This window comes from Accipiter gentilis, chromosome 1 (assembly GCF_929443795.1).
Source record: "Accipiter gentilis chromosome 1, bAccGen1.1, whole genome shotgun sequence".
Taxonomy (NCBI): Eukaryota; Metazoa; Chordata; class Aves; order Accipitriformes; family Accipitridae; genus Astur; species Astur gentilis.
In genome coordinates, this window is record NC_064880.1 from 54,852,133 (window position 1) to 54,875,692 (window position 23,560).

General features: G+C 50.4%; 1 protein-coding gene across 2 annotated transcripts; it reads right to left on the reverse strand.

Moving 5' to 3' along the window:
- Nucleotides 1–487: 487 nt before the first annotated feature.
- CYTIP (cytohesin 1 interacting protein) lies at nt 488–16,954 on the reverse strand. 2 transcript variants are annotated; one of them, XR_007506369.1, is made up of 9 exons: nt 16,731–16,954; nt 13,470–13,519; nt 13,085–13,139; nt 10,189–10,291; nt 9,963–10,056; nt 9,457–9,526; nt 5,869–5,935; nt 3,646–5,364; nt 488–1,919 (listed from the first exon to the last, which is right to left on the reverse strand). XR_007506369.1 is itself a non-coding variant. In XM_049803007.1 (8 exons), exons 1-8 carry the CDS (start codon nt 16,884–16,886, stop codon nt 4,892–4,894), a joined length of 1,068 nt encoding a protein of 355 aa, XP_049658964.1. In that variant the 5' UTR covers nt 16,887–16,954; the 3' UTR covers nt 1,941–4,891. The 2 variants fall into 2 exon arrangements, 1 of the variants encoding a protein (XP_049658964.1); XM_049803007.1 differs by lacking the exon at nt 488–1,919 and having other exon boundaries at nt 1,941–5,364.
- Nucleotides 16,955–23,560: the final 6,606 nt, after the last annotated feature.

A 23,560-nucleotide genomic window follows, 5' to 3' on the forward strand; every position in this document is an offset into this window, starting at 1 on the left:
CTTGCCTTGCAGTGGCAGGCAGGACAAACCCAGTCGCCCGTGACAACTATTCGTGATCTTCTTTTCAATGCTACGAAAGCTGGGTGCAACCAGCTGCTACGTACGAAAATTTCTAAAACAGCTGCATGAGAAAGGAAATGTCGGGTACGAAAGCAGAAATCGGCAGAGCAGAATTGCAGAAACACAGCCATCCCTGAAAAACACGCAGAAAAGTGGTCACTGAAAGGATAGCTGCCTGCTCTGAGCACTGCTGAAACGGAGCAAAACCCAGCACATGCAGAAACACGGGTCAGAGAGAGAAACGCAGAACTCCTCACGCATTTGAGCAGCTTCCAGGGCTGGACTTTTAATCTGTGAGGGGAGAGTTTTTGCAGGCTAGTACAGCCTTGAAGCCAGAACGATTTTCCACTGGATTTGAAATGTTCCCAGCAGAAGCCACAAACTGTTTCATGGTTTTGTGCAAAAAAACTTCCACAGTAGAAATTATGGGCTAAGAGAGGCCAGGAAAAAAAACCCCAAGATACTGCAAAGGTCATAAAAAAAGGGTAAGTCTGGCCGGATTGCTGCAAACCAGCGTGAACAAGCTGAATGGGTCTCAGGGCAGCAGGAGAGGCACTTCTAGGCCCTTGGAAAACATGGCTGCGATGCCCACGATCAGTGCTGGCCAAACAGCAGGGCGTTTAGCAGAGGGACCATGCCTGCATCCCAGGAGCAGCCGAGCATCCCCCCGCATCACACCTGCCCCTTTGCCGGTGCAAAGCCAGCCCCGTGAGGCCGTGCTGCTAAAGCAAATAGGTTTTGCCAGCTCTTGCGCTGGAGGATCCTCAGCCCGCTCCGTGCTGCACTAAATCAAGCTGAAAGATTTAGGACCCAAATAATCCCCTCGCCTCAAGGGGGTTTTCTGCTTGTTTGCTGCTAACCCAGGGGCTGAGTGCCATGAGGGTGCCTTGCCCGTATTTGATGCAGTGTCTTGAGTTCAGGGAGGGGTTGCCTAGATCTGGGCACTGGGCAAGACCCGGTTAAGCAGTTAAGAACCCTTACAAGGTCAGGCTCAGTAGTATGCAGCAAATTAAGTTTTAACTTTAAAAAGGAATTGCATTCTTCAGAGCAGCCACACTTCTGTGGTAAACTCGTGTTGCCCTCTTTATCCACACGAGATAAGAAGAGAAAAGGTAATCCCTTGGCTGGTAGGAAATCAAGCAAACCCTTCAACGCTCCCACAATCAGTGAGAACAACTCCTCTGCTGACGGTCGAGAGCGCCTTCCACACACATCGCTCTGAGCCCCAGCCCCGTGAACCACGGCATCACCACACAGCATTGCCCATACGCGCAGCCTTCTCCTGCCCTGAATCCCGGGAGGCAGAGCAGGGAACCTTCCAGATTGCTCGCCGCAAGGAGAAATGCCACGCTGAAAGAGCTTTCTCGCTCGTTCTGCTCTCCGAGCTCTTTCCTTTGCCCGCGAGCTCCTTCCTCCCCTCGGAAGGCTGGGGCACCCTTGATCTCGATGCCCGCTGCAGCGGCCCCGCAGAGCCCGCCTGTCACCCACATCCTGTTTTTGATCAAGACTGTGAACATCTCAGGTTGTTGTCTTGTAGCAACCAAACCATGCTCTCGCCGCCATTGGAAGAGCATCATTTATTTGGCCTTTCTTAAGCTTGTTGGGTGTCCAGGCTCGTTCAGCCTTTCCATGCTAAAAGCAAGCATCTGTCTCCCAAGTTACTTCAAATTACCTTCCGTACCAAAAGGAATCACTGCTTTGGACCATAAAGCTGCACTAATTTCCACCGGAGACGCAGCCTTGGGGTGTAGAGATCATACCCGTTTTTTCCCCTCTCCATAAAACCAGGTAGAGGATGTAGGCTGTGACCAAGGCACCCTGTCCAGTCCCACCTCTGCCACCGGGTCTCTATAAACCAGCTGCAAAGAAGGCAAAAGGAAACTTTAATTCAGGAGCTGTAGGGGGAAAAGTGGAGCAGGCCCTGGTCAGGCTGACACGTTTTTACCAGTCTCTGCAAATCAGTCAGCCCACACTCACCAAGGCAAAGAGCTCTGGCCTGGCTTTGGGCATGCACTGATTTTCACCCAAGTGAAAGAGTCCGTAGCACCGGTGGGCTAAGCTTCAACCCTCCAGTCAGACACGTCAGGGTAGGAATATTTTGTCTTCTGACACAAATGCATGCCACAGTTGTGGGTCCAAATACTCCTTGGCCAGGAAGAAAGAGGAGTGCTCCCACTCCTGAGGAGGAAGGCACCACCGGCCACCCCCAGCCACGTCCAGCAACATGCCAGACTTAGACTGGGTGGAAACATCCACATGCTTCTGCAAGCAAGCTGGTGATGGACACCACTCTTCCCTCGGCTGTCAGTCTGGCAGCTGGAGCCAAGGGTCCTAACTGCAACCTGTGACTGAGTTTAAGGTCCCTCCCAAAGTGCTGGAGCTGTCTGGTCTCTTTGGGGCACCACGACAACCTTCACCAGATTTTCTGCCCACAGTTGCTTTCAGACACCCATATATCTGCCTTGAACTCCACAGTTTATCCAAATAGTGATAACCTCTACTTTTTTTTTTTTTTTTTCCTCCTTTCAGCTGGTGTTATTGGCAAGGAAAAATAAAACCCTATCTTAAGACAGCAAATCACAGGCAAAAAACTCAATGTCTAGCAATGAGCTGCAGAGCCCAGACCAGCACCAGAGCTGCCCCAGCCTGGGGTGACAGCTCAGCTTTGGCTCCGTGCAGGTGTCAGACCAAAGCCCACCTCCGCGCCCAGGGGCTGGGGCAGGAGCTGATGGCAGAGAGACCCACGGGCTGAACTGCAGGTGTTCGGCTCAGCAGCATGGACAGAACATCATTCCTGTACACAGAAAACGTCGTGAACTGCTCTCCTGATTGCCCTCCAGCTCCCCCAGAGACTTGCCATATTACCCTCTACTTAATCCTTTTAAGAGAAATTACAGACGCCAGTACAGATTCTGCTGGCTTAGCGACGTTCATTAATTAGAGGAGTATTGGGAACAGGTTGTTTTTATTTGGGGTTCATCTCGGAGGGAAGCCATTGGGTTTAGCCTGAGGTTTCTGAAAAGACCAGGAAATCCTGCCACAGCAGTATCTGAATGGTAAACAACCGCATGGTCTGCTTGGTCAAAAGACAAATGAGTCACACAAGGTATTTAAATTATATTTAAATTTCTTCCAGTTGTATTTGAAAAGCATAATCGGGTTGCTTGGGCTAAACAAACAGCCTATTTCTGTGTTGCCTGAGAGGGAAATAAAATTTCTCTTTTTCATCACATCTACACCCATAGTTATTAAATCACTTTGTATAAGCTATCAAGTTAATCTTACTGCCCGAAGTCTCTGCTCCTGAAGAAACGCAAACAGTTGATGATCTTCCTGCCAATGAGCTGCGGGAACACCAGCCCAAGGGGCATGTCCCACAGCCCCCAGGACCGCAGAGGGACCGGGTCCCAGGCACAGCCCTCCTCGGAGGTCCCCAGAGCGCGACCTGCCACCGCTCCCCGGCACAGAACAATCCTGCTCGTCCCGGCGGGACAATCCTCTGCCTTTACTCCTCTCACCTTAAAGAGGTCAAATCGATCTGAGCTATAGTTACATCATTGTAAGAGGACGAGTATTTTCTCAAACCTGGTAAAATTCCCGGCACTCCAGTGACACTTGCTGAGCTGACACCGTGCAGAAAACGCTGTTTCTAGTGAGGCTGGCAGGCACCGCAGAGAAAAGCTGCCGGTGGTCTCCATCGTGCTCCTCCTGCGTTTGACACAGGAGCCCACACGGGTGCACGGTGATGGGCGCACCCTGCTCCGGACACACGGAGCCGCTCGGGGCAGGAGCACACGGACGCCCGCGGCTTCCCGTGCACTGGCACAGCAGAAGAGCCCGAGGCTGCGCGCGTGCTCAGGAGGCTCCTTTCTGCTCCAGATCCCCTGGAATAGGGCAGGTTTGGCAGGACATGGGATATCGGCTAGTGGCAGAGATTGCAGGTGGTCAGGTCACAACTGATAAACCAGGTTATTGCAGGGTTTATACAATGACTGCTAAGAGATGCGAAAGTGATGGCAGCTGGCGTTTACTTTGTAAATTTGTCTATCGATGCTGTCATCATGACTCACCAGGGGAACCAATCCCTCCTTTGGAGACTGGGAAGCGGATTGTGGAATTCACCCTTTCTTTTTCAGACACACATATCTAGCGTGCATGACCTCGAGCAGCAGCGGCAGCTCAGGGCATTGCACCGGCAGCGGGAACGGGCGCAGGCAGCTGCGCAGCGAAACGGCCGGCACGGATCCTGACCATGGCCACGCACGAGCCGGGGGAGTTGGCAAGTGTGCTCCTGGACCGCTCCAGCACACCCATGTAAATCACCCACCGCAAACCACAGGTAAATCTCTGCCCTTCGTTTCAAAACGCTCCTGCCCAGGGTCTCTCTCTGTCGTACGCTCTGGGCTCCATCTTCTTTCTAACGGGACTCTGTCACTGGTTTTAGTAGAAGCACTTGCTTTATTAAAGACCTTCTTTGGAAGACTGTGACTTCGGTAACAGGAAATAAATAGCTATCACTTCTGCATTCAATTAATAACTGTTGTTAACACTAAAGTATGCTGAGGAAGTTCTGTGACAGTTCTTCACATTTCAGAGTTAGTCACTTTTCACATTAACGAAGAGGTCCACCGTGTGCTCTGATTAAAAACTGAAATAATTAAACAACCCAGAGCTTTTTAAATAGCATCAGTACTGTCGTCCGGAGGACTGCCGTGCAGTGCCACCACGCTTTGCTCATTGCGTCCTTCTGGGTGAGCTGCTGCCCTCCGTCCCAGGCCACGCAGCTGTCCCGCGGGCAGAGCCCCAGACATCGGGGGTGACACGTGCGACATCAGACCCGACTTTCTTCCTCTTCCACTGCCCGGTGAAGGCCTGGAATGAATTTCAAAAGATGCTTTCGGACACTGGATCTCCTGCTTTTCCGCGGGAGGGTCCCAAAACTACTGGTGAAGCTGGTCCCCTCCCAGAGCGGGGACATGGACCCGCTGCTGGCCAGGCTGATGCTGCGGTTCCTCCGCAGGGAGGACCTCCCGGCAGCGCTGTCCCCATCCCTGGGGAAGAAGCAGTCATCATCCACGCTCGACTGGCGGCTCAGGCTCTCTGCAGCCGAATCCTCGAAGGCTCCGCTCTGGTAGAAGCTGTCCTCGCTGTCCACGGTCATGGAGCTCAGCCGGCTGCGGGAGCTGCTCTCGCTGGAGAAGCGAGGCTTTACTGGGAAGAGGGGTCCCGGCGTGCTGCAGCCACCAGGCAAGCTGGACTCTTCCAGCTCCAGCGCGCCCAGCAGAGCGTTGTCGTTCACCTCCCCTGGAAGCAGAAACCAAAGGGGAGCATTATTTACCGGCGTCGGCTCAAGGCTGGAGGGCAGGACGCCCTCGGCATCTCAGGGCAGGGAGCAGCCCCTTCCCCTCGGGGGAAGCTGTTTCCCGGTTTGGGGTACTCTCTGCCCCCTGCCTTCCCCCACGTGCAGAATCAAAGCTGCTCCCTGGGCAACCCACTAAAAAAACCAACCAACCAAAACTCTCCCCTGATAAGTCAAAAATGAGAATGGAAAAAAAACTTTGCAACCCACATCAGCTCCTTTCTTGGTACTCATGCAAAAGAGCCTTTGCTCTGCATTGGTGAAGCAGCAGCCAAATTCATCACTCCCAGGAAAAAAGCTTTCCCAGGGCCAGCCCCACGCCTTCATTAACAGGAGAAAAAGAAAGCAAATGAAAATCAGATTAAAGAATTGCTTTTTTCTGATCAGACAGCGTTTCCGCAGAAGGACTCGGCAGCACTGCGGTTTCCTACCCGGAAACGAGGACGTACCGTGCAGCAAGCGCTGTTCCTGTAAGAGCAGAGAGCGCAACTCCACCCATTTCTGCTGCAGAGTTTGCTGTGGAGGAGAAAGAGGGCTCTGTCACTCATACACTTTCGCAGAAGCATAGACACTTGTCAAGAAAACAGTCTATCTAGAAAGGACAGGTCACCTACAGGAAGCACTTGTATGTCCCTCTTTTTGCTGAGACGCTTTTCCCGGAGTTTAGCAAATTTCTTCCGGGAAGCACAAGTCCACTCATGCCCTGGGTGCTTCGGCTGGAGTACTGTACACGTCTGATTTGAAAAGCAGCAGCCTGACATCTGGAGAGCGTGCTGCCTGCCTTCAGCCAGCAACGACGATGCCAGCTCTCCTCAGCAGCTCGCAGGCTGCCCTCCTCAGCCCTCCGCAGCTCCGGAGCCCACCAGCCGGGATCGGGCACTCCGCTCCTCGTTCCTGGGTCCGGCAGCACGGTGTGGGAATGGCACAGCTAACCGTCCCGTGTTAAGAGCACGCGGCCCTGTGCATCCTTACAACCTCCAACACTGAGCTACAGTTTTCTTTCCCTCTGGTGCAGGTCAGCTTGTGGTGTGAAACCAAACTATTGCATAGTTGAGTCAAAAAACCCACAAAACAAAACAGGTGAGCCCCTGCCTGGAGATAGTTGCAGCAGGCACTTCCCCGGTAATCTGCATGAACCCGGTGCACCTCAGACACGCAGCCGGGCAGGCTGGCAAATCACACACTTCTGCACCCAAACTGACCAGACTAAGCTTACGTGGGCAATCCTGTTATCGCATTCACGTTTTTCCTCTTTTTGACACTTTGGAAAAATCAGCCACAAAATGAAATACCAAATGAAAACCACGGCCCGGCTGCAGGGTGGTGAGGCACCGGGATCCCTGCGAGCAGCACCGGCACGGCAAGCCCCTGGTACCCCACGGAGGCCAGGCAGACCCCAGCAGCAGGAGGAGGGGGTTTTTCCTGGGGGTCCCTCAATGCACTGAGCAGGAGCGATTTACAAGGGCACCGGGAAACAAGCCTTTTACTGAATCACTTCCTAGCAGATTTGGACACGACGTGGCAGACAGAGTGCTGGTGCATCAGGTCTGGCAGGCACTGGGCAGCCTTCACCAAGTCAGAGGTACGGGGGGCTCCAGTTTCCCCCCAGCTGCCATTCCTATAACTCTAGAACAGGCTCACCTGTAAAACGGGAGCAATGACAGCTTTTAAGGAGAATTAGTCCGGAGAAGTCTGCTCTTACAATGTTGTCTACGCAATGTTGAATAGGGTGGGTTTTTGAAGTTTGTAATTCAGCTAAACCTAGGAAATTGTATGCAAGAGGTGCTGGGGAGTCGCCCAAAGGCTTTCCCCATCCAGACCCAACCGAAAGAGCAACCACCTCCTAGTCCTGGTTTCTCCCATCAGATTAAACTGTAATAGCAGCGGGACTGTCGGGATAACTGATGGATGCGGCGGGTATCCGCTCGCGGCTGGATGCCCGTTCCACCGGCACGGCGGCGGTGGGCGCAGCAGGGTGCGTGTCCCCGCTGCAGTGCCTGGCGTGGGCTGTGCTGCTGGCTGCTGCATCCCGAGGGCAGGACACGCTTGTGCAACTGCACGGCCAAACGTGTGATGTTTAGCACTCTCGGGCATGTTGCTGTCTCACTGTGGTTACAGGGTTTTGCAGCGACCGAGCACACCCTCCAGTAAGGCGTCAGAGTTATAAACAGAATTAGGTTCTTTCCACTGCAGCCACACTGGCATGAGAGCGCAGGGCCAGGCAGACACCCATATTTTACTCTGTAATGACGCTCGTTGCAGAGGTTTGGCACTTCTGGGAAACAGCTGTTATCTAAAAACTCTGCTCTTGAAACTGAACCTTTCACAGCAGATTTTGAGATTCTGGCTTTATAATTTCCCTGGAAAGGGGTGGGGGGGATGGCCCATTTCTGATGACTTTACCGGTTATTTCATCCAGATTTCTCACGGACCAGAGTGAACAGCTTGCCATAGAGCACTGACTGTGGCCAGGATGGAAGCATCCTGCTGCTGTGTGCTCATTAACACAACGAACTCTCCAGCTCTGGGGTTTGGCTCGTTTCTCACCATGTCTTGACTAGCCAGGCGGTCTCAGCATCCCAAACCACCACCCCAGCTCCCGCCAGCCTCGGGCACCAGAGACATGGTCCCTCACAGCTCCACACGAGGCCAGCGTGGCCCCTGCACTTGCATCGGTCTCCCAACGCCTCCCACCCTGCTGGACCACTCTGGACCATGCAGGGGTTTGTCCCAGCCCCAGCCCCTCAGGGAACACCAGCGCTGCCTCCAAGCTCGGCTCCCCCGGCTGTTCCCACCAGCCAAGAGCCGAGAGCCCCTCACATTCCACTGGTCAGTTTTACCTCCTTCAGAGAGAAAATAGCAGCTGGCTGCGGGGGAGCGATACCTAAAACCATCCCAGCTATGTCCAAAAGCATCCTCTGTAGCTCCCATCAGTTTAGCGAGCCTTGGAGGGAAACTGAGCTCATGGAGTCCTCACCCTGGTCTCCTCACCCCTGCCCATCTTCCAGGCTGAAGGGATGGTGACCAAGATATCTCCCGTACAGGCAGGCACTGCCCTCAGCACCCCCAGCCGCAGACCAGCGGAGGTTGGGAGGAACCCCTCCTTTCCTCTCCGTCCAGCCCCCACGGGTACCGTTTACATCACCGACAGCATCAGTGTCATGCAGCAAATTACAATGCCCTGTGCTGTACTGTCATAAATGCAGCGCAAACCAAATTAAATAAACATTGTTTTAAACATGCTAAATACTAAACATGAAATGGCCCCCGTGGCAGGACTTATATTTTATAGGCAAAGGCACATATGGCAAACCCTGTCCCTGCTGCTCAGCTCTGGCAAGCCTAACCCATTTGGCGTGAGGTTTATTCTAGCCAGATGAATTTTTAATGCACTTTTTGAAGTACCATACTCCTGTGCAGAGGGTTTTGGCATAGAGTTGCCATAAGGAAAAACCCCTCACTCGGGTTGATTGAGTCCCAGCTTTGGAAAGCCCTGGCTCTTGCAGCGCTTGCAGCACTGCAGCTGCAGCAGGGCGAGTGGAGAAGCACACTGGGGTGCCGGCACCCAAAAACCTGCTGCCAGCCCGGCTGCCTCGGACTCGGCTGGGGGAACAAAGTTCTACAAGTCGGAGGTGCCGTCAGCGTGGTGGCCCTAAAGAGCCTGAGCTCTGCTTGTGAAAGCCTGCCTTCCCTTTTTGCTAAATACAGAGTACGTTAAAATACGCTGTTCTGTTTTTACAGGAGAGGACTGCCTACCAGCTGGACACAGCTTTGACACAGACAGAAATTGAGATATTTAGAGAGTTACAGAAATTACTGTGGGGGAAAATATTACCAAAAAAAAGAGGGGAAAATACTACAATAAAATTATACAGAAAATACTACAGGGACCATGGCTGGGGGTGCTGGTGGCAGGGCACACACGGGTATGTGCCCCCCGCCGGGACACCCAGCCCCACGGACACCCACCTGCCCCCATTAGCAATGAATCCACAACAGCCCTCCGCGTCCGACAACGGCTTAACTAATTCTATTACCTTCAGTAACTGCAGCTTGGTCTCAAGCTCCATTTTCCGCAGAAACATGGCCCCGTTGACAATCTCTAACCTGCGAAGAAGGGGATGTTGGCACCAAAGCGGCGAGGAGCACCGAGCGCTGGCCGGGGCTGCCGGACCCCACGCCGCAGCTCACGGCAGCGGGTCGCACCGCGCTGCGGCGCATGGTGCCGCGGGGTCCCGGGGGAACAGGGCCGGGGACCCCCCATCTGGCCGAACCCTCTCCTCCGCGGCAGCGGTGCTGGTGTGAGACGAGCAAACGTGGGGCAGGAGAGACAGGAGCAGGGGAACAGCACCGGGACACCTTCCCGGAGCTCCTGTCTCCCTCCGAAGCCCTCGCCGGCAGTAAGAGCGCGGGTCTCCACAACCAAACCCACGGGATTTCTGCCCCGGGACGGCGCAGGGCGGCAGGGTAGCGCGAGAAGCTTTCTTGGCTTCCAGCGGGAGAGACTATTAAGCTGAGAACCGCCTGAAGGAGGGACGCCTACCTTAAGTAGTTCCCTGAAGACTTTATCAAGTCTACTATTTGCTTGTGATTAAAACCGTCCGTGTTCACGCCGTTGATACTGGAGAGGATATCGCCTGTTAGAGATACACAGAGGCGAAAATTAGCATCTGCAGCACAGGCACGCCTTCCACATGGTCTGCAATAAAAGTAATTGGGAGAAAAGCAAGACAAGGCCACCCACAGCAGGAAAAAACATGAACAGTTACCAGTTTGAAGGCCGGAAAGATGGGCAGGACTTTCTTCTTGAATTTTGCAGACACAAGTGCACACCTCCAGGGAGTAATCATTTTGGTACGGAAATCTAATAGTCTGTTAATACCAAAGTGACAGTGTTACCAACAGTAAGGCCATGAAAACAATTTAAAAATTAATAGCCTTTTGACACATTTTTTAAATGAGAAGGCTGTGATGAGCAGGGTATATTATCATGCAAGTGAGAACACCAAAATGTTATAACCTAACAATTAGAAATTGCATTCTTATGACAAAGAACAGCAGACACCTGACAGATGTCTGTACCTTGTTTTTGCAAAAAAACTAGTTTTAAAGCAAGTTGGTTATTCATGATCAAAAACTCAGGAGCTTGAGTAAAGAATATCTGTTAGCATGGATGCGGACTGCTTTCTGGAAGAGTATTTCATGTTCCCAGTCACAGCATGGCAGGGTGTGACTTGGGCTTTTCAGTTGATTGACTCTTACTCATTGTGAACGCCATGTGAAGTCAGCTGGTGCTGCCAGATAGATCGGTTCACAATAAGAACTGAAAAGCAACAAGACTTGAACCTACTTTTGCTCTTTCGGCCTCTTAAAGTCATTATCCACACATGTCCCCACGTGCCCTCAAAAGTGCTTTTTATTATACATTTAAATACACATTAAGTAATTCTAAGTATAAATGCATTATGTGATTATCAGCGCTGACATGTATTTGGAAAAATGCAAAAGTAAGTGATGCAACCTGACGAGATCTTGCAATGACAGGAAATGTCTTCTTGGTTACATGCAAATATCAGTATTCAGCCACATCTTCCTACCAAAATTTAAGACTGAAGCGGAACTTCCTGAAAACCTATGACAGCCACATCTAACACAGATATAAGAACTCATGTTAGATTCCCAAATTTCTCAGTCAGTGTGGAACAAGTAGGGATGAAGACCGGGTGAGTTCAGAGCTTATCTGGTCAAATCACACCAATGTGGTGATTTCAGCCCTTAGAACAACAGTAAAACTCTTGGCTAAACTAAGAGTGCCAAATGAAACATGAGGGTCTTGGAGGACATGCCACTGCAGGTCACGCTTGCCTTTTTTTTTTTTTTTTTTTTTTTTGACCTGTTTCAGAGTGGTACGTCTCACCTACCAACCTGAAAGATTGGGTCAACTTGAGCAATACAAGCTCAAGCAGGATGGGATTCGTCACACCTAAATGGAGCCGTCTGGACCGAGGTGTCTCGACATCCCCACCAGAGCCACTGGGAGAGGCAGACATCTCCCGGGTGTGATGGATGGCCCCAAGAGAAGCACTCCAAGCAGGAGGGTGGACTTCCCTCTCGTGTCCCTTGTCCTCACAGACTGCAGAAGATGGCTGGGCCTTGGTTTTAGAGGGGACCTCCAAAAAAAGCCACCTCACTTTTAGGTGGCTGCAGTGAGAGGAGAGACATGCTACCAGAGCGTCTGCTCTGCAAATGCCTCGGCACTTTGGGAGCTGCACGGCGTCCGTCTCACCCCTGGGCTATGGTCCGCCAGCGTAGAAGTAGGAGAAGAAGCGGTAACATGTGAGAAGCTCTGGCGTTCGGCCATCACTGCAGTTCTCATGAGCTCCCTGCAGATGGTAGAGCTAGAGTTTCACATCATCTTATTCTGGTTTGCCTAAATTTAACTTGTAGTAGTGAAATTACAGCTTCTAAATAATGGCTTGTTCTTAGTATCAGACAGATGCTGCCTTTCCACAGCCCAGACTTTCTAGTGAAGTGCTTATGCTGAATGTACGTTCAGGAAGAAAATGTGCCAAGAACAATTATTTTCAATCAGAATGTCACATATAATGAAAATCTGCCCTGACAATTTATACAAAAGCCCAATAATTGACTCAATTATCCTTCCTACTGAAAGCTCTCCCCTGTTCACGAGCTGAACGCTTACCCGCTCATTAGCCACAGATCCAAATTTGAAAAAGTTAAGCTTTTCCTAACACACGAATTTCACTGAAAATAGTATTTTCCCTTTGTGCACAGATAGAGGCGAGCACTTTGAAGATGCCCTGCCGCTGCAGGAATTGAAACGGAGGGGTGACGTGGGAGGGTCTCGCCGGCACAGGCTCACAAAACAGGCTCCTGCCTGCAGGTCCCGCTGGCAGGCAGAGCTCTGGGGTATTGCCACAACCCGCTGTTCCCAAAACTACATCCTTTTATTCCTGGGATTATTTTTTATTTATAACCAGGATTTTAGCAGGCCTCCTGATCTAAGAGTTACCTTTCTCACAAAAATCTACAGAACAAAAATCCCCCATTAGTGGTACTCCTGATAAGATTCTGGTTTTCCTATGTGACGATATACTGACTTCTACATCTAACAGAATTTCTTCCTATATGATTTAGCCCCCAAAAAGTCAAGCTTAGCAGTTATTTATTAAAAAACCATGCCAATACTGTACATCCACTTCAAAAATGCATATGTCTCTGTATATGTTAAAGGACATAGTAAAATGCTAGTATAAGGCATTTTTTGGAGAGAGAGTTTTTTGATCTCTCTCTTTTTATATGAAAACATTCTCGTACGCAATTCTCCCCAAAATTATTCACTCATGGAGGCACGAAGGCATTGCCATTGCCTCATATTTTGATTTGGATGAGATTTCTCCTACATTCAATGGTGTGACCTGTGAGAAGGCTGGAAATTCTCATCTGTGACCTTAGCTATGAAAAAAATCCTTGGAAATGCATCCTAGTTCTATATCATTACTGTAAACTCTTCAAATTTCATGAGGAACTGACAGATACCATTCTCTGCTCTATGCTGTCTTAACCTAAATTTGAGGATAAGACACTTAAGAGTTTGCACCATATTTTATTTTTAAATCAATCGACTTGTCATTTAAGTCTTACCTGGATTTCAAACCCAAACGTCTCTTTATCTTCTTTTAATATAGCAACGAGGTGTCTGTAACAAGAATACACAGAATTCCTCATGAATGCCGGGCTGCCACGCTTTGTGCACTCTATTTCTAACCAAAACAATCGTGTCCCCATCATTGCCCCTCCCTGTGCTAGCAGGGTGTCAGCAAGCCTTCCCACAGACATTGCAGCGGTAGTGCTTGCTCTTTCCTTGCTCAAACTAAATGTCACAATTTCACCCACACATCCCAGGTGCTGGGTACCACTCTCTGCCTTGCACCTTTGTCCTACTAGGGCTGCTAAACAGGAAGATTCCCAGGACACGTTTCATGCAGAATAAGTAAATAACAGTGATTGTAGAAGAGTATCTTCATACCTTTGGGGCCTGGAGGAGTCGCCCAAGGAGCTGGATCTGGCTAAGGCAAGCTGTAACCAGAAATGGGAGTGGAAAAGGGTCAGTAAGTTCATGGTTCTTTGAGGCCTGCGGCTAAAATCTGCAGTTTAGAGAAAAACTAAAACTAGCTGGTGGCATCCCACCACCAGCTTGCACCAATGCAGCCTCTCCCTCAGTGAAACGAGAACTTAAACTTTCAGATCAGGAGGAAGAGCAGCTAGGTCCAGAACGCAAGGCAAGGCATCCTCATGTTCAAAGCCAGCTATTAGATGCTGACGGCGAGCTCAGCCGGGCACGGGCAGAGAGTCAGCAGCCAACGGCAACGACCTCCAGGCGCGCTGAGCGCTCCCTGCAAAGCTTGGAAAAGGTGCTCCCTCCTGCCCAAGAAGTCTTCCTCCACCCTACAGTTCCTTTCCAAGTGAGGTAGAGAGTAATTTTACACAGTAACAGGTCTGATATCAACCCCCGTGGAGAATGTTTAACTGGCATTGCTGCAAGACCAAGTACCAACTGTGACACATTCTGGTGTGAAGGATTGCATTAACCTGCAAGAGGCAGTTGTTGAAGGAATTCATGTTTATTTTTGTTATGTTGGAAATTAAGCCCCGGGAAACTGGTTATAGCTCAGATTTTTCATTTTTTCCAAACCTTTTAAATATAAGATTGAGTATTGCTAAATTAAAAAAAAAAAAAAAAAAACAACAACAAAAAAAACCCATGGGTACTCTTAGAACATCAGAATATTGTTTCAGTTGTTTACCTCCAGAAAAATGTCTGGGCACCCTCGCTGGGAGACAGTAATGCAGTACCTGTTCCAACTTTATTAGAAAAAATTGGCCACCCACTAGCTATCCAATCTTCCCTGCAATAAGTTAAAATTGAGAGCTGAGCTACCACCAGCCAATATAAAATGAAGCAAAATGAGGCTTTTTTTGCGCAGGTGTGATAATTTGACATCTTCACAGTTAGCTTTCATAAACTCACAAACACCTGCTTTGGAAGGGGAGAGAGGTCCGGAACCAAAAGTAACTTGGCTGGGGGACCCCTGTAGCAATACCTGTCGGAAGACCCTGCGGCAGGAGGATGCTATTTAGGGTGATAGATGTTGCTGTGAAAAAAACTGAGAATGAGTGGAAAAATTCAAGTTGAATCTCGAGGAAAATTTTCTGATGGCAAAAGTGCTTGGGGCAGGGAACTCTTCCCCAAGCTGCTGGAGGTGTAATCTCTGAGGACAGTAGAAATGAGAAAGACAAGAGGCATGACAGCTCAAGAAAACCCCTGCATCCAACAGGACATCAGAGATGGACCTCCCACTGTTCCTTGCAATGTCCACAATCCTCTTGTCTTATTTTGCATAATTAAAAAACAAACCCAAACATATGTGGCAGCCCTGTGTTTTCAAATAAGAGAAGGCATATTCCTTCTTTGGGGGTCGCCTTGCTCGATCACGGTGCACTGTGGGGAGTGGGGGGCCAGGCAGGGCCGCGGCTCGGCGTGCGGCCGCCCGTGCCACGGGCTGCGGCCGGGCTGCTCCGTCCTCGGGGGTCCACAGGCACTTCTGCTCTTGTGGAAGGACGAGGGGCTGGCGGGCACAGAGCGCCAGGGCATCTCTGCGACAGCAGGGATCCTTCAAAATTACCCATTAACACTGTAACCATCATCTACATACTGCCCAAATCACGTCTCTGTTACGCTAAGGCCTCACCTTTCTTTTGTACTTTTCCCCTAAAAATCTGCAGGCATTTATAAACTTAACACCTGTCGGAAAAGGCAGAAAGCACAGATAAATTAAGGTAACTGCAGGCAGCTATCGCTGCAGTTTCTTGTGGTGGCTGCATAGCATTTCTGAGCCGATGCATGCATGATCATGGCAACGAGCATCCAGGATCCCTGCTTCAGGCTAGGTAGACCTGTGCCTGAAGATGTCTCTAGAAAAAGCCAGGATCAGTGTTAAACATTGATTCTTCCCATAACAATGAACCACGAATAAGGAATTACATTATCACTGAAACGTTTGGAGTCAGCATAGCCAAATGTCTCGGGCTTCAGCAGTACAAAATGATGCCACAGCGTGACCACTAACAGAAACACCCTACTTTATAAACATGCGTGTACTTGGGGAGAGGAGGGAGAGACCACATGTATAACAATAAACCGCACACCAGGTGAAAGAGCTAATGGCAGGCGTACACCTGCGGCACGCAACCATTAGGTACGGTCTGTGCGGAGCGGTCCTCAGCCCTGATGCCTGTGTGGTAATTCATCTTGAACAGATACGGCCACGTCACAGCCATTACCATCAGCCTCCCCCTGCGCCGGCAGCAATTGCCACACAACGGGCTGCTCCATCACAGCCGCGGGAGCTGGATGCCACCCAGCAGCAGCGTTCCCCAGATTAGTCTGGCTCTGGCTTTCCTTTATCTCCCCACACTTGTACAAAGAAAAGGTTTAAGTGCGTTTCCGTTACTGAACAAAGCCAAGCCTTAAGTGCGCAGATATTACGTACCAGTTTTCTGATGATAATTTCAGAATATAATGTGTCTCAAACATTTTCTATTCAGGCTTCTTCACACTAGACAAATAGACCAAGGCTGGAATCGCTCAGGGGGTAATTTGCAGCAACAGCAAGAGAGAGTTTCGTGGGAATCCAGTTGCAAACAGCAGAAATGTGCTGTTCTGAGCCGTGCTGGGGGGAAAGCCCAGACCAGAGAGACAGCCCAACCAGCCCCAGCTGCCGTAGCAAAATACTCCAAAATCCGGATGGAAATAACTCATGGTAGGTGCTTTCTGTCAGCATTGCAGAGCAAAGGACAGTCCAGCCAGGCCGCTATACTGAAGTAAATGCAAGTTTAAAGGAACACCCAGACAGCAAGAGCCTCTTTCGACTCGCAACACTGCTGTAAATGGAGAAGAAACGCAGCTGGGGCAGGATCTCGGCTGCAAAAAGCACTTCACGTGCCCAAGCCCCTACAGGCTGAACGCCTCTTTGCTCGCTCCCCTCGGGAGCTTCCCACACGCTGCCGGTGCTGCGAAGATTTCCTTGCAATCCCCAAACCGCCCAGGCTCAAGGCGCCCGGCAGCAATCCTTCCACCACCCTGAAACCGGGAGCCGCAGCGAACCGGTGCAGTCGCTTGCAGAAGAAACTCGGCCGTTTCTGCTCACCCCTGCAAACACGGGCAGCGAGCGGCTCTCCGGGCAGAAAGGAGCCGTCAGCCTCCCGGAGCACAGGAGCTACCCCGTACCTGCTTGCGCCCGCGGGGCAGCGTCCCCACCGTGTTGGCCAGGTGCTGGATCCTCCTGCTGTCCATCGGCAGAGCCTGCTCCCCCTCGGAAGGGCCGGCACCGAAGCCTAAGAAGTTGGCGTTGTGGTTCTGCTGAATGAGCCTTCTCAGAGCCATGTCGGTGGAAGGGCATTTAAAAGGGTGTCGCTAAACGCTGCGGCGTGGCTGAGGAAACTAAAACACACTCGCTCCTCCGCGGTCAAAAAGTACGAGAGCGGAAAGCCAGCCACGTGACCCGTGGTTTAGGTGCGCGTTACATAAATCTCTTCTAGCAGATCACCAGGGCGCTCGGTATGCGTTGTGCTCATAGGAGAGTTAAGAATTAGGTTTGGCAATTAAAGAAATCTACTTAATTTTTCCATTCCCGCACACAACAATTCTCACGAACAGCTGCTTCTCTCTGCAATAATTTGTCCTTAAAGCACTACTTGCTTCAGACACTTGCCTGAATTCAACTTGTTCGTTCTTCGACTTGCTCGGCATCCCTTGCAGTGCTCAGGTTACCTTTTGGCAAAGACGGGAAAAGAATGCTTTCTTTGGATAATGGTGTCAGTGTGTGACTTTCCAGCCACAGGCAGGGAAGCAAGAACTGAAGGCCACAGACTGAGAGTAGGAGCTGAAAACACCGCAGAGCAAGGGCAGAGCAATGCCCTCAACAGAGCGCTTGCGTTTTGGTAGGGAGCAATGGCTTACCCAGCAAAGCAGGTTTGGGAGCAAAGAGCAATGTAAATGCCATGCATTTGTGTCCGAGGAAGGCCGGACATCACGATGGGACTCATCTGAAACACGCTGTCATTTTCTGTTGAGTCAGCTGGACAAAAACTGTGCAAAGGAACCAGACTTCATCACAATTAACCCTAGTTGGCATTTGAACCTTTGCGAGGGAAAAGTGGGGCTATTGCTATCAAAACAGAGAAGTAATAAAAATGTACCAGTTACATGCATTTTTCTCAGTAGAGACCTTTTTTGCACCTTTACAAAGTATTGCTGCACGTGCCTTGGACACCCAGCTCCCAGAGAAAAGGCTGGCAGAGGTGCGGGCAGCACGGGGCACAGGCAGGGGAGGAAGGGGGGCAGCCAGCACCGTGGGGCGAGGGCTGTTAGGTTTTGTCTCTGCCAACCTTGTGGAAGTTCAGCGCAGTCTGGTATGTGCTGTCACAACAGATTAATTCAGAACTGATCCGCGTGCCTTTTATAACGGCTCTGCCCCTATAAATGGTGGTGGAGGCGGCGCAGGGACGGGTGTCCGGCTGTGGCTGGGAGCACCCACCCACATAAAAGATAACAGCTTTTTAATAAGAGATTGTGAAAGAAGCAGAATGAGGTTTTAAAATGAGTGTCATTTAAAAAAAGAAACCTCGGTCTCCTGTTATGCTGGAAACAAGTCCATTTTGGGACTGTAGAGCACTATAGATCACATCGCGATCTTGGCAGAAACTCAGGGTAAGTAAAACAATGAGCATGGTGGGACAGGGGGATACGTAAAATTTAACCCCTAGCACAGGGTGAGGGGGCCTGCTTATTTTGCATGTATGATTTTAATCGTATTTCTGACACAATAAGTTCATTTTCCTCCTGCTTGCCCAGTCCCTCACTGCGTCAGGTCACTGGGGAGGACCTGCCTTCCCTCTCGCTCCCTGCTCCGCCGGCCAGCTCGAGCCCGGTGACGGCACCGGCATGGGAGAGCCACCGGCTGCTCCTCCCACAGCGCCAGGAACCACATCCATCCGTCCATCGTATGTCCTTCTAGGTGCTCTGCCATGCCCAAAAGGACAACCGGAGAACATGTTTTAACACACACATTTCAATGTACCTGGACTGGTCATTTGGTAAAGATCTCGCTCGCTGTTTTTTTAACCTTGTGGTGCCCCATCTTGCCATCAAGCAAAATTCCCAGCAATTTTAGGAGCAAAGTGAAATATTTCATACGAATGATAGCAAACAGGATACTACATGCTATTGAAAAATACCGTATCAACTCCAGAAACAGTCAGTGCTGGAAAGGAAATCTGAAATGATTTGGGGAAGCCACAGAGATGCCCACATTTGCATTCCCCAGCAGAGATGCCTCATCTGGCTGCTGGCTGGAGTACTCTACCTTCACCAGTCCGCCCTGGCAGGGCTCGCAAGTCCCAGGGGTTAGAAAACCCTCCCTGCGTGGGGCAGGGGCGTATGGCCCCCCCGGGCAGGCTGACCTCTGTGCTGAAACCCACCTCTTGAGAGCGTCCCACCGCCGTGCCGAGCTGTGTCGAGCACACAGACCCATCCCACGGCACACAACGGTTATCCTCTGTGCGTGACGATTTTCCATCTGATGAGAACTAAAGAATTTTTTCCACATTGTTTTCATCTCACAAACGGTTTTTACAAAAAAATGAAATCGCAAATTTTCACCAAAAAGGAAGTTTTGCAGAACTTGCAAGTTTTGCAGAACTGCAACAAGTTTTGCAGTTTTGGCAGTAATTGCTGCCGGTGCACTGCCGAGGGACCCCATCTGGGTGCAGTTTCGCCACTGCCAGGGAGACTGACCACCCGCCGTTCAAAGCAGCCAAAGTATGGACCCAGAGGCCTCCTGCAGCCTGATGGATCCGTATCTGCATGAAGCACCTGACTGCATGAAAAAATACTTAATTGAGATTTTTGGCACATGAGGAGGTTTCTATCAGAGTCTCAGTCAAGCTGTCCTAGTCCTAAACCATAAAACAACCCAGTGTGACATAAGCAGAAACAAGAGCAATCTTGGTGCCTGTACAGATTACAATCCATTCTAACTCATCACTTCAGTAACGTTCATTTCAAGTAATATTTAAGCAACGTCAGTTCATTTCAGATCTATAAACTCCACTGATAAATGGCACTCACTAGTCAGCCCGGTCTGCAGAATGAAGCCTTTCCTCTCTACAGTCCAAAACCCCCGGTGACAAGAGAGCAGCAAGTGGGGTGCCGGCATTTGCTGGACTCGAGACCCACGGCTGGTTGACCCCAGCCCTACACCTCACCTTCCCAGCTCATTCCATGGGCTTCTTCAGCTGAACGGGCACACGTCTCCTGGCTTTAGAAATGGGTTTGTCTGTCAACCCAGAAGAGCAAACGTGGCACACTGACGCTTCTGCTCCCTGATAGCCAACTTCTAGTCTGACAAAAGCCAGATAAACCCCAGATTTTGCAGGAGATATTGGTGATACAGCAGGCAGGGAAACAGTGTTTCCCACCTTTAAAGAAATATTGGCAATGCTTTAGGATGTAATAGTCAGTGAAAGGATTTTTGGTTGTATTCTTATTGCCTGTCCTGATGCCTTGCCATGAAGGACCTGTAACTGCCCCGGGAGGAAGTCTTCGGACGTGTCTGAGTGTTTATGTGAAGGATGTTGCCTACCTGTGCCTTCCTGCGGATCTCGAGGAACATGGCTTCTTCTTCAGCCAATGGCTGGATTAGCATCATTTAGTAAAACCAATTTAAAACATGGCCACTGAAACACTTTCATATTTGGCAGATATCTGCAGTGAAAAAAACAACATATTCTGGCCTAAGCTCAAACTATTTCAGTCTGTAACTGCTATCAGTGCCACAGAAGTCCACATTTCCAGTTAATGTTCCCTCTTTACACTAAACTGCTGCTGCAGTTCCACCTTACTGAGCTCCCCCCCCCCCCCCCCATGCTCTGTCCTCCTGGCTGCTTGGGAAGGCATTTGCCGGAGCAGGGGAAATCCCGGTGCCAGGAAAATGTTGGCACGGGCCTCCTCCTGCTCCAGGGGATCAGCTCATTGCCCTGGACTGCTGCAGTGTTGGTCCATTCCCATCTTAAACGTTCATCCCTCAAAAACACAGCATCTTGCAACAGAGAAATACCCTGTCAGAAAACATCTGGCCCACACACCTGGAGGAGGGTTTGTGGCTGGCATGTGACGAGTCCCTGCGGTCCCCGTGCCTCTCCTGGCAGACAGATGGGGACAGAAACATGTTGCATGTCACAGCAGCACTACGGGGACCATTTTAGATGTCCCTCCTTCACCTCCGAGAAGGGGAACAAGCGTCTGGGCAGATCCAGGAGGAACCCCTCTGGGTTGAGGGGCAGCACTGACTCTGCTCACAGTTTATGTTTCTCTCATCTCCTCTGTGGTGATCGTTGAGAAAAAAATTATGTTAAAAAAGCAATGCGCGACAGGGGGATAACTCTCTCCTTCTTCCTGAGAAAAGCAAGCCGTATCTCAGGGATGGCATCTACTTAGTTGCTAAAGCATACTGACTAATGCGGGATGGAGGTGACTCAAAGCCTCTTCCCCTTTTTCTGCTCATAATCACCCCACTAAGCGCCTTTGAAAACAAACAAAGTGCATTTCAGTTCCTCAGGCAACCCTCTTTTACGCTTCTGAAACCAAGTGACTCATCCCCAAACAAGCCGACAGGAGAAACAAATAAAATCTCCCATCGGGGCCTCCGTCCCAGCTGCCCCCGCAGCCCCGTGCCGCCCGCCGCACCGGCACGGAGGGGCCAGGCGCTGCCACGGGCCCCTCCACCAGCCACGCACCCACGGTCCTCACGCGTACCCCATCCGTCACGGACCTGCCGCTGTCTCACTAGCCAGACTCAAAGCTGCATGAAGCCGAACGTGAGTCAGACCTGGCCGCTCACGCCTGTCCGAGGAGATGACAAAGGATGCTCTGCTCCGGCCTCCTCCCTGTCCAGGATGGGCAGGCTCGTGTCCTCTCCAGGAGCAGACAGGAGGCCCAGGGCAGTGCTGTAGAGAAGTTGTTCGCAACCCCCTGGAGAGGCAGAGCAGGAGCGTGCATTGATGCTGCTCCTGGGGCTGCCCACCAACACAGAGCCTCTGCCGCTCTTCAGCCGAGTCCAGCTCAGCGCTGAACTCCCGAGCAAAGTACACGCAGCAACATACAGGTGCCAGCCAGCACTGCCAGATGATGTTTGTCTTGCACTTTAAACCTCTCTAACACGCCGTTACTGTTGGCAGACTAGCGATACAGTGCTATGAACACAACTTGCTTTCAACCCTCTGGTCTCCTCCAACGTGCCCATGGTGCTGACGCATTCTGGGCAGACGCACGGCGCTGGTTCCTCCACGCTGACAGGGACGGCTGATGGAAAGGGAAGAGCGGAGCAAACGCACTGGCAGGGCTCTCCTTTTCTCCTACCAGTTTCTGTGGAGGGAGAGCAGAAAATCCTCCTCTTCCATCCTCAGACCCCAGAGAGCTGCTCCTTTCCTCCTCCATGGGGATCTAGTCCTTGGTCGATCCCCGTCTCTGCCCCTCCAGTCCCAGAGCTCCCAGTCCCTTTACAGGCATCCCAGTTCCCAAAAGCATCTCCAGCGCTGGTGCCCGCAGAGGGACTCCCTGCCGCACATCAGAGCGGATCCCGTCCTCACCAGCACTTGCCAGGAGCAGCGCTGGTCCATAACGGAGCTCTGCAACAACCCCAACTCGTGCCCGCAGCCCTGGGTGCAGGGCACAGCACCGTCCTGAAGGACCACAACCCTGAGACACCTTCGGGACAGCTCGATCACGACAAGCAGCTGCTGCTTGATTGCAACATTCTCTGTCAAAGGAGGCTTGCTGCCTTCTCGGTGGCGTTACCTCCACGGGTTGGGCTTGGCTTCCCCATGCACATTCAGGCCCTGTGCTTCCTTGCAGACGTTCCAGCTCTGCTCTAACCGTTTCTCCTGTTCTTCATACAGCTGCTTTGAACTACAAATTTCCAGCTCTTTTGAAAGGAAACCAAAACTGTTGTGACACTAAGGGACTGATTTTGCATTAAAATAATTGGGAGGATGACCACAGACTTAGAATGGATTTGCATTTAATGAAAAGAGAACTGGGTTCTTAACGTGATCTTGCTGAAAAGGCAACATGAGGACGTTCCCGTGAGTTGGTTTAATCTGAAGAACTTCATACGCTGCGATATAGACTGATTTTATGAGAGTGCACAAACCCTCCTTGAGACTGTGATGAAATCTGCTGTGTGATTTCAGTCTCTCTCCATATTTTTCGAGTAAGATTTTGTATTGTCACACTTTAACATGTAGACAAACCACACGAGCTATTTTAAGTAGCTAGTCCTTTGTACTACCAACTTTTCCATTTGACAAGTAGCTGGTAAACCATGCAATGACTCAGAATAACGGTTTGAGTACTGAAATGAGTATCACCCCATATATCTCTCAGCATAGCTGCTGATCTACCTCATGTGCTCTTCTCTGCTTTCCTAATCAAAACATAAATTTTTCAGAATACCAAGATATGAAGTGTAGGGCTGATTTTGAAGAAGTCGTGAACAACAAGCCTCTTGCTGAGGGTTTGAATTGTCCTGAAAGTTTAGATTCCTGACTTCTACATAACCTTAGTTTCCGTGATTTTTATATTAGATTTTCAAACATTTACAGAAATCTAAGATAACAATCCCAAGCAATAATCTTTGCTTTGACTCTTTTATAGCCAGTAAATTTCCAGCACCTCTCATTTAACTTACCAGTGAAATCAGAAAGGTGTTTTATAATGAATCAAGTATGAGCAGCAATACCGAAATACACCAAATACCGGTCCAATTCATGTTTAAACAAATATATACCAAGGACTCAATAGTACATTTAAGGAAAACAGTCAGTTGGGGGGGGGGGGGAGGAATCCAACAAACCCCTCAATTTTATCAATGCAGTATAGAGATTTGTATGCTTCCATATACTATGTATGAACAGGTGTGTCTGCGTATGAACACTTACAGGGAGATTTTATATACATACAGGAAGACAGAGAGATAAGCAGTTTGTGTGCAATGTCAC

Coding starts and splice junctions, on each gene's coding strand:
- CYTIP (XM_049803007.1), bottom strand. CDS start 16,886: ATGGCTCTGAGAAGGCTCATTCAGCAGAACCACAACGCCAACTTCTTA. Junction 10,057..10,188: donor TCTTTCCGGCCTTCAAACTG/GTAACTGTTCAT, acceptor TATCTCTAACAG/GCGATATCCTCTCCAGTATC. Junction 9,527..9,962: donor TCTTCAGGGAACTACTTAAG/GTAGGCGTCCCT, acceptor CCTTCTTCGCAG/GTTAGAGATTGTCAACGGGG.